The 16,904-nt window shown below is 38.1% G+C and overlaps 1 protein-coding gene across 1 annotated transcript in view; it reads right to left on the bottom strand.

Moving 5' to 3' along the window:
• Positions 1-3,803: 3,803 nt before the first annotated feature.
• Positions 3,804-16,904, bottom strand: part of LOC109378410 (zinc finger protein 709-like) — a 16,379-nt gene continuing 3,278 nt past the window's right edge. Inside the window, 4 exon segments of the mRNA XM_019634806.1 lie at positions 3,804-4,978; positions 4,981-6,629; positions 7,036-7,096; positions 7,317-7,443. Of these exon segments, the coding sequence (XP_019490351.1) occupies positions 4,923-4,978; positions 4,981-6,629; positions 7,036-7,096; positions 7,317-7,443 (1,893 nt within the window). The 3' untranslated portion in view covers positions 3,804-4,922.

Consider the following 16,904-nt stretch of genomic DNA (forward strand, 5'->3'; position numbering starts at 1 on the left):
TGTGAACAGCAAAATGGGTGGTGGGGCTGTGTGTATTATTGAAACAAAAGGCTTCCAATGACTTGTGTAAGAAAAAGATGTTAAAAATTTCCAACCTCTACTGTTACACCCCGTTAGGATATTACTCAAAAGGATACCCTCTCTCTGCAGCTCATTGTTATTGCTTGGATGATTGACTTACACATCCATACCTCTTTGTGGTGTTTCCACAGGGGAATAGCAATGGACCTCCCTAAATATCACCCTACACATAAAGTAAACATAGGATGGGCTACAATGGTGCAGGCGAACGTAAGTCTTTCTCCAACTGGTAGAACTCCACGGTCTAATGGGATACACATTGTGTCACTCGGTGTGTACAGCAGCAATGGAAAAAATGCTAAATACTGTAACATTTATATATTTAAAGAAAAGTGATAAATGCCCTCAAATGATGTTAAACACAGAAAGACACCACAAATATCTATGGCCAAAATCAAGAGGAAGTCTCAAGTTCCATAAAATCATATCCAAACTCATGACCACAGGTTATACACATAAAATTTATAACAACTGCATAAATGAAGATGGACCATGTCTATATCTCTATGGTGAGTCTTTATTGTTAATCAACGAAAGCAGGACATCCTATATAATCACCCATTATTTAGTTCCATAACCAAGCAGTTCCAGAAACAGTGTTTAATACATATTACATAATTGAAATACAAGTGACCAATAATGACATCTTCACTCACTGAGGCTTCTATCCTCATAGAAACGAAATACACACCCAGCCTCCCTATTAGGGCACATCATTTTACTTTCCTTGAAAGTCCTTATTTCCATCCTATAAACCAAAGCTTTACCATCCGTAAGCACCAGGACTGCAATAATAAGTTTGTCTCATGTCACTACATCCAAATACTACAGTCACTCGATTATTTCTGCTAAATTAGGCTTGATGACTCTAAAGTTCCTGGCAATGAGGGATGTTGAAACATTAGCATCAAGAGTATAGTGTCTGGGGGCTGGTGGAGTGGCTTGTTGGTTAAGAGTTGGCTTGGGAGTGCGAGCTCTGAGCAGCAGGGCCGCCAGTTTAGGTCCCACATGGGCCAGTGACGCTGCGCCCTCTACAGCTAAGATGGTGAACAACAGCTCGACCTGGAACTGGGCTGCCGTGAGTTACCAGCAACGGTGTAGGCTGCAGTGGGGCTGCAACGGGGTGCAGTAAACTACCGTGAGTGGCTGGCAACCAGTGTGAGCAGCCGGCAGCCGGCATGAGCTGCCGTGAACTGCCATGAGCGGCCGTCCAATGGCCAGCGACCGATCTGCCTCAGCCGGAAAGAGCAGAATGATCACAATACAAAAATGGGCCAGTGAAGCGACGTTTTCCACAACTAGACTGAAGAACAAAAGGACAGCAACTTGTCTGTTCCCCTCCCCCGATTCCCCAATGCTGTTCCCTCCCCTAATTCCCCAATTTAAAAAAAAAAAGTATACTCTCTGAGCAAGGAATGCTTGCTTGCTTGCTTGGACCAGTGGTCCTGTCTTCCTTCCTTGCTATGCTTATGTTATCCCACAATTTACCTAAACTTACAGTTGAGCCAAAAAGGTGATATTAAAAACATTATGCAGTATACTAAGAAGTTATATATTTTCACTGAAGTACTTTATGTAAATTACATAGCGCACTGTAGGAAATACATCAGTGTTTAGCTACTAAGTACTAAAGGCATAAGCCATTTCAGAGGACTGCAACCATTGCAAGGCCAAGTTTTATCCTGTTAAAGAGCAAGATGTCACATACCTCCTTCACTAAAGGTACTCAGTGACCATGATGAACCAAGACGAAAACATATTTTGTAACCATGTCTCACAAAATGGTAAAAGTGACAATTCCAAATCATAAAAGTGACCAATATCACCTTTTTACTAATATGACTCACTGGGGGTTCATACGAATGAAGTTTAGCTGCACTACATTGTTTTTACCTTCTAGAAAACAAGGTTGATAATTAGCAACAACATAATAAGTTTACCTCCTCACAGCATTCCATATACAAAAACGTTTTGGTGCCTTGAATAGCAATCAAATAATCTAACACAGGCCAAATCCTATCCAAGTCCTGAGCACCCTTTTATGTTACACTCCACAGTCATGTGTGCTTTGTGGTCATTCTTATTAGAATTCTACACTCCTCTCTCTGACTACAATTGTGATCCTATGGGTCACTGGCAACTGGGCACTGAGAAAACCATGATTTAAGGTTTTTGTATTAACAGGAAATGACAATTAGACATAACAAATATTGTAACTATAAAAGAATAAAACATAAAATATGCCTGAGGAAAAATTACTCAAACATGAATGTACATGATAAAATTAACCCATAAAGTAAAATGATTAATGAAGAGAATAACAAAGTTTATTTGAAAATCCTTAATTATAATGGAATATTTTAACATATTTTTTTCAGGAAATGGAAAACAATATTTGTTAGCATACAAGAGCTCAGAAAAGTTATTTTTATGAAATACCTATAGAAGTGTTCATTTGACAAGAAAATACATGTACTTTTAATCACATACAATCCAACATGATTGAAAACATATTGAGGGATTATATTCAGCTACAAGTAAAAGGAAAACATCCACAGTCTTCTTGACAAGTGTCCTTTTTCACGGCACCATTGTAAGTGTCACGGTGAATCAGGAAAGCATACTAGCACTGTTAACAGCATAAGGCGTTTTGTATACAAATCAGACCTTATACGGATATAATCTAGAGAAGAGGGGAATCAGACATAGGCATGAAAGTCTCAATCAGTTTCCTGGTGGACACAGAGGGCTGACAGAGAAGTCCTACTATGATGGATCTTTGATATGAAATTGTAAAGACATCAGTGGAAACCTACACCTCTCAGAAAATAAGTATCAGACAGTTGATGGTGGTTCTGAGGTTAGTCTTGATTGGAAAGCAAAGAATCCCAGTAATGGGCTGAAAGATGGTGTCATGAAAGCTCCTATATACGAAGGTATGATAAAAAAAATATGGTGCATGTTTAACTTAATACTCTCCCTTGCTTCGAACACATTTATCCCATTGTTCTTGCCACTTTCTGGAGTGTTTCTGGAAGTTCTCTTTCATGAATGTCTGTAATTGTGGGGTCATGACTACCTTGATGTCCTGAATTGATTCAAAACATTTACCTTTCATGGTCATTTTGACTTTGGGGAAGACCCAGAAGTCACCCAGTGCCAGATTTACTGAATATGGTCGATGAGAATACACTGTAATGTTTTTATTTGACAGAAATTGCCATACCAGAAGTGAAGTGTGACATGGAGGCTTTCTGTTGTGATAAAAAACTATGGTGAATGCTGCTGCCAAGTGCCATCCAATGGAAATGCAGGGATCTTCAATACGGGAAGTGTTGCCTTGAACCTTAGTAACAGTGTGTGACAAGTTTCAATTTGTTTGGTACAGTCAGTCAGGTGTGAGCTGTGGTTGAGAGAAGGTGTGTTTTAAAGTGTTCCCTATATCATCCTCCATCATGACAACGCTCCGCATCAAACATCACTTCTGGTATACAGCAAGTTCTGTCAAATAAAAATATTACGGTGTGTCCTCATCCATCTTATTCACCAGGTCTGGCACCATGAGACTTCTGGCTCTTCCTCAAAGTCAAAATGATTCAGGACATTGAGGCAGCCATGACAGTACAACTAAAGACACTCATAAAAGAGGACTTCCAGAACTGCTTCAGAAAGTGGCAACAACGATGGGATAAGTGTGTCTGAAGCAAGGGGGAGTATTTTGAGGGGGATTAATGGCAATGTGTCTTTTACTGTAATAATTTTTTTATTTAAACATTCACTGTATTGTTTGATCACAACTCGTATCTGTCTGTGTGAATGGGCGGCTTCAAAATCTGACTAAAATCTTCTTTGTTTTTGCCTTCCAAATCTCACGCAAGTGAGGCCATTAATGAAGACTACCAAGAACCATAAAAGAGATGGATTCTGAAAATCAAACTCCTACCATTACTCAATGGGAGGGAAAATCTCCAGCTCTAGATTCTGTTGCCCTATCACAGGTCCCTTTTCTTATTTCAAAGTCTACTCACAAAATATTAGCCCAAAGGAAGGACAAAAAGCAAAGGGTCAAATATGAAAATAATTCACATATAACTGTATTTTTTCCTAAACTTTCTATACATAAAATTTATTCCAACTTTTTAGAAAAACGCTCCTATACCCATCACCTCAAAAAAGTAGTTTTGTCAGAGGGAAAGACAGAATCTATATAATGAACTAGGGATATAGAGAACTGCTACAGGCCACTAGGAAAATCCAAATACCTAAATGTCATTTTTCAATGGCCCCCTAAAAGAGAACAAAAAAAAATTATAAAAAATAGTTAACCTAACTGTATATAAAAAGTACACTTCAATTTTGCCACGTATCTAACAGGTTTCAAAATGGAGAGAAATATTATTAAATGCTTTAAGCAAAAAGCATTACCTATTAATATTATGTACTATTAATGAAAGACAACTCTCATTATCTCATGTGAATATTCATTTCTGAAAGTAATTAGTAGAAATCCACAGTCCAATGATGCACTATAAAAAGAGGTTCAATAAACACTATATTTACAACATCAAAGAAAATTCTTTCACATTGAAAACTTTCTGGTACATTACATGTGGATTAATTTCTATCAAGCCTTTTCACATTACTTACATTTTACTTTCTTTTTTGGTGGGGGAATTTTCACTTGTAAGAATGTGGACCAATTCAAGTCTTTCCCATGCTGTTTACAAAAGTTTTTATGCAGTGAGTTCTTTTAGGCTTTTGAAGGAAACTGGGATAATTGAAGACTTTCCACATTCTGCACATTTTAATAAGATTTTTCTCCAGTGTACATTTTCACATTTTCAAAAGATTGTGTGATAAATGAAGACTTTTCCACATTGTTTACATTCATAGGGTTCTCTCCAGTATGAGTTCTTTCATGTTTCCGAAGATAACGGAGACAAGTAAATGCTTTACTACATTTTTTACATACATATGGTTTCTCTCCAGTGTGATTTCTTACATGTGTTTGAAAACTTTGATAACATCTGAAGGCTTTTCCACATTCCTTACACTCAAAGGGTTTCTCTCCAGTATGAGTTTTTTCATGCATTTGTAAGGAATTGGTATCTCTGTAGGCTTTACCACATTCCTTACATTCAAAGGGTTTCTCTCCAGTGTGATTTTTTTCATGTTTTTGAAGATCACTGGGATACCTAAATGCTTTATTACATTTTTTACATTTATAGGGTTTCTTTCCAGTGTGATTTATTTCATGTTTTCGAAGATAATGGAGACAACTAAATGCTTTACTACATTTTTTACATACATATGGTTTCTCTCCAGTGTGATTACTTTCATGTGTTTGAAAACTTTGATAACATCTGTAGGCTTTCCCACACTCCTTACATTCATAAGGTTTCTCTCCGGTATGAATTCGTTCATGTATTCGTAAGGAACTGAGGTATCTATAGGCTTTATCACATTCTTTACATTCATAGGATTTCTCTCCAGTATGTGTTCTTTTATGATATCGAAGAGAACTGGGATAACCAAATGTTTTGCTACATATTTTACATTCATAGGGTTTCTCTCCAGTGTGATTCCTTTCATGGATTTGAACACATTGATGAGAACTGAAAGCTTTACCACATTCCTTACACTCAAAGGGTTTCTCTCCAGTATGAGTTTTTTCATGTGTTTGTAAGGAACTGTAATCTCTGTAGGCTTTACCACATTCCATACATTCAAAGGGTTTCTCTCCAGTATGATTTCTCTCATGTTTCTGAAGATCACTGGGATATCTAAATGCTTTACTACATTTTTTACATTCATAGGGTTTCTTTCCAGTGTGATTTCTTTCATGTTTTCGAAGATAACGTAGACAACTGAATGTTTTGCCACATTCCTTACATACATATGGTTTCACTCCACCATGATTTCTTTCATGTCTTCGAAAACTTTGATAACATATGAAAGCTTTTCCACATTCCTTACATTCATAGGGCTTCTCTCCAATGAATTTACTTTCATGTCTTCGATAATTTTGATAATATCTGAAGGCTTTTCCACAGTCCTTACATTCATAGGGTTTCTCTCCAGTGTGAATTTTTTCATGACGTCGAAGAGAACTGAGACAACTGAAAGCTTTACTACATTGTTGACATTCATAGGGTCTTTCTCCAGTGTGGGATCTTTCGTGTATTTGAAGTGAAGTTGAAGAACTAAAGGTTTTCCCACACTCCTTACATTTATAGGTTTTCTCTCCATTGTGATTTCTTTCATGTTTGTTAAAACACTGGAGATAACTGAAGGCTCTGCCACGTATGTCATAATTATATAGCTTGTCTCCATAATTGTGATACTCATATGGCTTGTGTTCAATGTGATATCTGATGTGCATGTTATGGGATGAATGATGCACAAAGACTTTTCCACACATACTATGTTCCCATGGTTTTACTTCAAGAAGAGTTTTCTTCTTCAGACTGAGATTTGGAATAAGGCTGAAATTTTCTCCATATTGATGACTCTTTTCACCTTCACAGGCTCTCTCTAACATTGGACTTCTGTAAAAATTGACAAGCGCATTACTAATGAGCTCTTCATTAATGATTTTATAATTATTAGTAAAATATTTGAATTATATTTTCATAATTTATAGCAAAATTGTAGGTTTTCCCCTTGACTGAATAAATGATTTGAAATTTAATACATGTACTGAATGTTTGGAATAGTGTTGCTATTATCAAAAGAGTGATATTCATATAAAGGGTTTATTAATGCTGTTTTCCATTTGAACTACTTTTCAAACCTGAACAGCTCTGTCATATAACTAACATATAATCTGACTAACTTTGTGAAATTTTTCTGAGAATACATTTGAAGATGGAATTGTTTTGGTTGCTTCTTTTTAAAATTTCACGGCACAATGGGTTTCTCACCTGAGACACTGCTTTCTATTGTATGACTCACCTTCGTTTTCTCCCCTGGTTTTTGTACTGATCTTCAATGTCATGATCTTCCCATTTCTTTCCTAAAATGCAGACCCCCCAAAAAATGATTCCAAAGTATTAGAATTTATAGAAAAATTATTAGGTTCTAGTTCTATGATGAGCTGTGGCTGCGCCTAGTTTATTTACCAATGTCCTCCCTTCCCACATTACACATCTTAGAAATTACAAATCTTATCCATGTTGATGGATAAGAAATACCTGTCTTCTAATTGACAAAATGAAGGTAACATGTCATCCTACCTACTGAAGCCAGGTTCCTGAAGGTTTCCCGCATCACATCTCTATAGAGTTTCTTCTGTGAAGGATCCAGTAAGGCCCACTCCTCCAGGGTGAAAGTCACAGCCACATCCTCAAAGGCCACTGAGTCCTGAAACACCCCAAATATGTGTACAGTAGGATGAGTGAGACTGACAGCACTGGACACCTAAACTCTATTTATAGGAAGGTTATGTATGATTCTGTTGTCTCCAAATATTTATTCTATGACTGCATCATCAGAAACTTACTCTCTGAACACAGTTACTTTCTCATAAATTTATCAGCATCATGAACACACTGAAATTATTTACACATTCTTACTCTGATCACATAACATCTTATTTTTTTCTAATGGCAGGGTTTAGACAATGTCAGGAAAAAACAAAAATGCTGTTCAAGTGAAACATGTATTATCATTTTAAGATCATCAATTCCTTGAGAGAAAAATTCTCTCATCTCTTTCATTACTGTCCACCATTTATGGCACTCCACGAGGCAGATGTTAACATCTGTATAAAGCTTTAACAAATAAAAATATAGTGAAGAGCTATAAGCTTTTTGCTCTATTCCCATCCCCAAACATGAAAATCCAGGAGGCCTGTGGAAATACAACTGTTAACAAAGCCCAGCTGACCATGTTGCCCTAAATTCCTCCAAGACGTTAGAAGTAACCATATGCACCCGGCTGAATGGAAATATTCTTGTGCAGAAGGATTGCTTTTACCTTGTGTGACATTTATCACAGATTCAGTTCTTCCTTTCTCCCTGTCTGATTTGACTGTCTAGAAAGTCATTTCAAACTTAGAGCTCAGAAAAGGAAGAAGGCATGACAAGTTAGGCCACCAAATCCCTGTACTCATGTGTCACAGGGCTGCTTCCAGTCAATTTTTTTGCACAACCTGAGATAATAGTAAGCCAGAAGTTCTCTTTCCAGCATAACCATAACAGTCTACCCTGGATCCTGCTGATGTTGAGGACATGGTTAAGAGCTTTAGGCTGCAAGAAACTCACTGACGTCCACAGTGGTGTGATGGTGAACTTGCTCACAATTGTAAAATACCTAAAGGTGTCAGCAGTGGTTACCTCCAAGAGAATATACCATCTCCAGTCCCCAGCCAGGAGGAAGTTTTCCTGAGCAGACACCCTAGAGGCTGCCCTCCCTTCTTCTGTCATTTCTAAGCTCCCCCATGGAGTACAGGAGAATGAAGGCTCAGCCCCTGAGCATGGGAATCCCTCAGCTGCTGACCCCGTGCTCAGCCACTAGGGTATGAAAGGGGTTATTGCTTCCATAACTGAGGTCTCTGGGGACAGTAAGGCAGACCTCTCAAGCAGGCATGAAATAGCCTGAGAGAGAAAGGAAAGGTGTACAGATTTTTTTTTTTATTGAGGTTAGGGTGTGGGCTAGGGTGAGAGTTCACACACAAGGGCAGGAACTTGTGTGAACTTAGTCACTTGCTACCACCAAGGAGGGAGCAGTAAGGTTTCTTATCACCTTGTACAGATGTGGGGCACAGGGCATGGAGGAGGGGTGAGGCTCTAAAGCTGTCAGCCATCAGTCATCAGGAACTAGAGCAGGANCTGTAAATAGGACTGTTTTCTTAATTTCTCCTTTTGATACTTGGTTATTGGTGTATACAATGCACCTGATTTCTGAATATTGATTTTGTATCCTGCTACCTTACTGAATTCATCTATCAGTTCCAACAGGCTTTTGGTGGAGTCTTTGGGGTTCTCTATGTATAGTATCATGTCATCTGCATATAATGACAATTTTACTTCCTCCTTTCCTATTTGGATGCCATTTATTTCGTTTTCTTGTCTGATTGCTGTGGCTAGAACTTCCAGAACTATGTTGAATAAAAGTGGAGAAAGTGGACAGCCTTGTCTTGTTCCTGATCTTAAAGGGAATGATTTTAGCTTTTCCCCACTGAGTATGATGTTAGCTGTGGGTTTATCATATATGGCCTTTATTATGTTGAGATATAATCCCTCTATTCCCACTTTGCTAAGAGTTTTTATCATAAATAGCTGAATTTTGTCAAATGTTTTTTCTGCATCTATTAATATGACCATATGGTTTTTGTTTTTCATTTTGTTGAAGTGAAGTATCACATTAATTGATTTGTGTATATTGAACCAACCTTGCATACTAGGGATGAACCCCACTTGATTATGGTGTATGATCTTCTTAATATATTGCTGAATTCTGTTTGCTAATATTTTGTTGAGGATTTTTGCATCTATGTCCATCACGGATATAGGCCTGTAGTTTTTCTTTTTTGTACTGTCTTTATGTGGTTTTGGAATCAGGGTGATAGTGGCCTCATAGAAAGAGTTTGGGAGCCTTTCCTCCTTGAATAGTTTGAGTAGAATAGATGATAATGGTTTTAGAATGGTTGGTAAAATTCACTTGTGAAGCCATCTGGTCCATGGCTTTTGTTTGTTGGGAGCTTGTTGATCACTTATTCAATTTCCTTGGTAATAATCAGTCTATTCAGATTTTCCATTTCTTCTTGAGTTAGCTTTGCAAGGTTGTATTCTTCTAGGAAGTTACCCATTTCTTCCAGGTTGTCAAATTTGTTGGCATATAGTTTCTCATAGTAATTTCTTAATTTTTTTTATATTTCTGTGGTGTCTGTTGTCACTTCACCTTTTTCATTCCTGATTTTACTAATTTGAGTCTTCTCTCTCTCTCTCAATCTTTTTTCTTTTCTTTTTTTTTTAATGAGTCTGGCTAGAGGTTTTTGTCAACTCAAAAAAACATTTTGAGTTTGTCACTCAAAAAACCAGCTCTTGGTTTCAATGATCTTTTGTATTGTTTTTCTGGTCTCTATTTTGTTTATTTCCACTCTGGTCTTTATTATTACCTTTCTTGTACTCCCTTTGGGCTTATTTTGCTGTTCTTTTTCCAGTTCCCTTAGGTGTAAGGATAACCTGTTGATTTGAGATTGTTCTTGTTTCTTTAGGTAAGCCTGCACTGCTATGAACTTCCCTCTTAGGACTGCTTTTGCTGCATCCCAAGGATTTTAGGTGGTTGTGTTTTCATTTTTGTTTCGAGGTATCTTTTGATTTTTTTTTTTATCTCATTTTTGACCCACTCTCTATTTAGTAACATGTTATTCAGCCTCCATGTATTTCTGTGTTTTCCAATTTGTTTCTTGTAGTTAATTTCTAATTTCACAGCACTGTGGTCAGAGATTTCAATTATCTTAAATCTATTGAGACTTGTTTTTTGGCCTAACATGTGGTCTATCTTGGAAAATGTTCCATGTGCACTTGAGAAGAATGTATATTCAGAGGTGAAATGCTCTGAAAATATCAATTAAATCCAGCTGGTCTAATGTGTCATTTAAGGCCACTGTTTCCACATTGATTTTCTGTCTGGAGGATCTGTCCCTTGATGTCAGTGGTGTGTTGAAGTCCCCTACTGTGATAGTGTTACTGTTGATCTCCATCTTTATGTCTGTCAATACCTGTTTTATATATTTAGTAGCTCCTATGTTAGGTGCATAGATGTTTACCTGGGTTNATGAAGTCTAAATCACCAATATTTTTTTGTTGTTGCTTTTGTGTCATATCTAACAATATTTTGTTAAATCCAAGGTCAGGAATTTTTTCCTATGTTTTGTCTAAATTTTTTGTAGTTTTGTCTGATGTTCACATCTTTGATCCTTTTTGGTAAACTCTAGTATGTGGTGTAACTTGTTTCTTTTGCATGTCGTTATCCAGTTGGCTCAGCACCAAATTATGAAAAAAATTTATGACAAAAAATTTTTTCCCCATTCTTGGTACCTTTTTCAAGTATCAGTTGACCATAGATGTTGGGGTTTATTTTTCAAAACTCAATCTGTTCTACAGACCTATATGGTCTATCCTTGTATCAGTACCACACTATGTTGACTCCCTTTCATTTGTACAAAGGTTTGAAATTAAGAAATGTTAGTCCTACTATTTTGCTTTCTTTTCCAGTAATGGTTTGGTAATTCTGGTTCATTTGCAATTCCACATAAATTTATGAAACAGCTTGCCAGTTTCTATAAAAATTACAGCTGGGATCATGACAGGTATTGCTTTGAATCTCTAGATTTGTGGAGTAGTGGTATTTCACCCATGTTACATCTTCTGATCCACAAAACTGGAACTTTTACCATTTATTTATACATTTATTAATTTATTTAACCATGTTTGGTATTTTTCATAGTATGTGCTTTGCACCTATTTTGTGAAATTTATTTAAGTATTTTATTCCTTTTGATTCTATTGTAAATGTATTTCCTTTCTTAATTTCATTATCAGATTGTTCATTGCAAGTGTATAGATACACAATTGATTTTTATATTTTAATTTTGAATTCTACCACCTTGCTCAACTCAATTATTAGTTCCAATAGGTTTCTTTAGGGATTTCTTCAGAGATTTCTATATACAAGACACCTCATATAGAAGTAACGATAATTTTACATCTTCCTAAGTGATCTGCACACATTTTATTTTCTTGCTTAATGGTTCTGGCTAAAATCTACAGTAAACTGGTGAATACACGTGATGAGTACACATCCCTTGTTCCTTGTCTTCAGGGAAAAACATTCCAGTATTTCATAATCAAATATGATATTTGCTGTGGGTTTACCAACAGATGCTCACAATGAGGTTTAGAAATTTTGTCTTATTCTGGGTATGCTGATGTTAAAATTATGAAAGGGTACTGGATTTTGTCAATTATTTTCTTTGAGTCTATTGAGATAATCTTGCCATTTCTGCTCTTTACTCTGTTGGTCTCATTTATTGTATTAATGGATATTGAGATGTTAACCCAACCTTTCAACCATGGAATAAATCCCTCTTGGTGTAAAAGTCTTTGTACATTTTGCTGGATCGTGTTTGCTAATATATGTTGAGGGGTTTTGCATCAACATTGACACACACAAAAATAGGTATGCCTTAGCAAAAGTATGTAAAGTGTTGTCTCCATTCTATTTGTTGAAGAGTTTGTGAAGATTTCATACTAATCTTTATAAGCAGCTTCAGATGTATAGTGCAGTAGTCAGGCCTTTATACCATCCATGAAGTGGTCTCTTTAAGAAGATATAAGTCCATCTGACCCCCTAAAAAATATTTACGTTATTGATTATACTCCCCAAACTGTCTTCCATATCCCTGTGGCAATATTGTAGTTACCAATTTATGTTGTCTCATCCCTTCCCTTTCTCCCTCATCCCCACCTCCGTCCCATCTAGCAATCATCAGTTTTACCTCTGTGTCTCTGAGGCTATTTCTGTTTGCAATGTTCGTTTATTCAGTTCTTGAAATTCCACATATAAGTGAGATCATATGGTATTTGTCTTCGACTGACTTATTTCACTTAGTATGATGTTCTCTAGGTCCAACCATATCATTGCAAATGGTACGATTTCCTTCTTCTTTATAGCTGAGTAATACTCCATTGCATAAATGAACCACAGTTTCTTAATCCAGTCGTCTACTGATGGGCATTTTGGTTGTTTCCAAGTCTTGCCTATTGTAAATAGCACTGCAATGAACATAGGGGTGCATATATTTTTTTGAATTAGCGTCTTAGGTTTCTCTGGATAAATACCTAAGAGGGGATTGCTGGGTCATAAGGTAATTCCATTTCCAGTTTTTTGAGATACCTCCATACTGATTTCCATAATGACTGCACCAATCTGCAGTTCCACCAACAGTGCACCAGGGTTCCCTTTTCTCCACAATCTCGCCAGCACTTGTTGTTTGTTGATTTATTGATGATAGCCATTCTGACCAAAGTGAGGTGGTATCTCATTGTGGTTTTTATTTGCATTACTCTAATGATTAGTGAGGTTGAACATTTTTTCATGTGTCTGTTGGCCATGTGTATGTCCTCTTTAGAGAAATGTCTCTTCATATCCTCTGCCCATTTTGTAATTGGGTTGTTTGGGGGTTTTTTTGGTGTTGAGTTGCATGGGTGTTTTATAAATTTTGGATATTAACCCCTTATCAGATATGTCATTGACAAATATCTTCTCCCATTCAGTAGGCTTCCTTTTTGTTTTTTGTNAAAAAAAACCCTTGAAAAGAACTCTTCTTGGATTTATCAGAGAATTTGGTCATAGGGCAATCCAGCGTCTCCAAAATTGGGAAAGAAATAATAAACACAATATTTTGAAATATGCCCAAATATTCTGTTCTTAACATGGCCTGTAGTCAAAAAAATTTATTTCAGCAAATTCTAATGAAAAGACAAAAAAAAAAAAAACCCAACCCAGAACAAACAAACAAACAGAACACAATAGCCATGAACCCTAGGAACCCTGGTTTATACAGAAGGTTAACTATACAACATGAGAATACCTGAAGGGAAAGAAAGAAAAAAGGAACAGAAGAAACCAGTGAATCACCAAGATTTTCTTAAAATTGATAGATGGCAAACTTTTGGTCCAGGACAGTCAGATAACACAAAACATGGTAAACAACAAAAGTTCACACCCAAGTATCTCATATTCACACTAAACAAAATACAGTAAAACCTTGGATTGCAAATAACTTGGTTTGCAAATGTTCCGCAAGACGAGCAAACATTTCTAATACATTTTATCTTGGTAAACGAGCAATGTCTTGCAATACGAGTAGCTTGTTTCTGGACAGAATTATGCTCGCAAACCAGTACATTTTAACATGTTAAACAAGCGATGTCTTGCAATATAAGTTTATTTCCAGAACGAATTATGCTCGCAAACCAAGGTATTACTATATATTGAAAGAAGTCAAAGGGGAAAAGAACTTAGTTACAGAGACACAAAGGTTAGACTTGAATCAAACTTCTTTTCAGAAACCATGCAAGCAAGAAGAAAGCAGAGTAAAATATTAAAGTGGTTTTTTTTCTAAGATTTTATTGGGGAATTGGAAAAGGGGGACAGTGTTGGGGAGTTGGGGAAGGGGAACAGCCAAGTTGTTATCCTTCAGTCTCAGTTGTGGAGGGCGCACATAGCTCAGCTCCAAGTCCAGTCGCCATCTGGCCACCTGTCGGCAGCTCGCACCACTCAGCTCAAGGTGCTGTGTTCAATCTTAGTTGCGGGTGGGCATAGCCCACCATCCCATGCAGGAGTCGATCCAGCAACCTTGCTGTTAGGAGCACGTGCTCTCACCAGCTGAGCCATTCTGCCACCTGTTGGTAGCTCAGTGGCAGCTCAGCTCAGGCGCAGCTCACTGGCCCATGTGTGAATTGAACCGGTGACCCTGTTGCTCAGAGCTCGTGCTCTTAACCAACTGAGCCACTTGGCCAAGCCCTTAAAGTTTTCAAAGAAGAAAAACATCACCTAAAATTGTGTCAAGAAAACTTATCCTTCAAAAATAAATATGTACTCTTGAAAAAAAAAATTGAGGAAATTTGTCGCTAGTCAAACTACTTTGAATAAAATGTTCAAAAATTCATCAGAAAGAATGTATATGATTAAAGTGGAGAATTAGAAAAAAAATAAGCGAAGTAAAATTTTTTTTGTATTTGCTATCATATAACACATGGCATTTTGTTTATAATGTACTTGTAATTATAAGCTATGGGTAATTAAAATAAATGACATCAATGTGACAAGGTACAGTGAGGGAGGAATTGGGAATAGTGTATTATGAGGAACTTGCACAACCGGCAAAGCAGTACAGTGTGACTTGACAGAGGCAGTGGATTAGTTGTAAATGCATACTGAAAACTCAAGGGCAAGTATTAAAAAAGTTTTTAAAAATATGAATAATTGATATGAGCGGAGAAGAAAAACAATCAGGGAAAATGCTCAATTAAAGCCAGAGAATGCAAACATAAGGTTGAAGACATAAAGAAAAGGACAAGGGTAACAAATAGAAAATGGACAAGTAGTGGTAGACATTAATCCAACTGTATCAACCACCACTTTAACCATCATAGTCTAATTACAACGGAAAGACAAATACAGTACTGTAATATCAGATCTTAAAAATCACTCTTAATTATATGTTGTCCACAAGAAACGCACTTTAAATATGAAGACACAGGAGAACAGTCCAAGATGGTGGAGACGCTGTGCTTGCATCATCCCGTGAACACATCAAAATTACAACTAAATTATAGAACAATCAACCTGGAGAACCATCTGAAATCTAGCTAAACAGAAGTTTTATAACTGAAGATATAAAGAAGCTGCACTGGTAGGAGGGGCCCAAACATCCGTGTGGCAGATGAAAATTAGGAGGGATATCTCGGCCATGGAGGTTGCCCAGAGAGGAACAAGGGACCCCAGCCTCACATCAAGCTCCCCATCCAGGAGTACTGGTGCTTGGAAAAGAGCCCCAAAATCTGGCTGTGAAAAACAGTGGGGATTCCCACCATCCCAGACAGAAGGCAGCAGGAAACCCAGACATCCTCTTAAAGGGCCCGCACACAGAATCACTCGCCCGTAGGCACTCACCCGGGGCTCCGGGAGAGATGACGACTTGGGGGGCATCAGAGGCATGCGGGAGGCAGACTGAGGTGTGGCCTCAGTGCGCAGCCTGAAGGACAGTCGACAATTTTCCTGTGCGGGGCCCTGCTCCCATGCAGCCAGCAGGCGACCGTGATCTTTCCTGAGTTGAGCCCTCCCTCTACGCTTATGGCCAAGTCTGAATCTGATTGGCTTGGTGAGCGCCGAAGCTCCACCCTGCTGCTGACTCACTGAGACCCTGCCCCACCCAACTCTATACTGCAGGAGGATTTGTCTGCCGCTAAGTCTTACTGGAGCCGAGCAGGTATCCAGAAGCAGGCAGCAAAAGGCAGCAGCAGGACTCGGTGTGTCCTGGCTTTTTGCAGAGCTACCTCAGGCCTAGTACTGGTGGCAGCCAAAATTAGTTCGCAGTGTGGCCTCGCTAACACGCCACCAGGTCCAGCACAGGCAGAGACCAATCATGGATCACTTTGTATCTCTTATCAGGTAGTCCTCCACCAGTCACATGCAGTTGCTGACCTGGGCGTGCACTGGAGCCCCTAACAAGAGGCCCTAGAACCAACATACTTGGAGGTTGGTTTCAGACCACAGCAGAGCACTATCCAGTTAGCCCCCCAAGTGGCACACACAAAGGGTGTGGCACCAGAGCCTGCTGGGGTGAATACCGCTCCATATGGTAAGCCCCTCAGCACAGCAGCCCAAAAGCTGCGGACATGGCCAAAGCCCACAGCCAGCAAGCCTGAAAATCAATCCAATCTACTGACATGCCAATAACAATCAAAGCTCAAATATAACAGGAGGGTACACCCAACCCATACAAAGGACACTCTTGGAGCACCCATCTCAGGTGACCATGAAGAATGTGCCAGGGCACCACAAGGCACCTACTATATAAGGCCACCCAGCAAGAGACTTAGCAGATCTATCTAATACACAGAAATAAACAGAGATGCGACCAAAATGAAGAAACAAAGAAATACGTCCCAAATGAAATAACAGGAGAAAACTCCAGAAAAAGAGCTAAACAAAATGGAGGCAGGCAACTTACCAGAGGTAAGAGTTCACTGGTTATAAAGAACTTAATGACAACTTCAACAAAAAGAGAGAAGGCATTAAAAAAAAAA

The sequence above is a fragment of the Hipposideros armiger genome, unplaced genomic scaffold, assembly GCF_001890085.2.
Source record: "Hipposideros armiger isolate ML-2016 unplaced genomic scaffold, ASM189008v1 scaffold_1960, whole genome shotgun sequence".
NCBI classification, from domain to species: domain Eukaryota; kingdom Metazoa; phylum Chordata; class Mammalia; order Chiroptera; family Hipposideridae; genus Hipposideros; species Hipposideros armiger.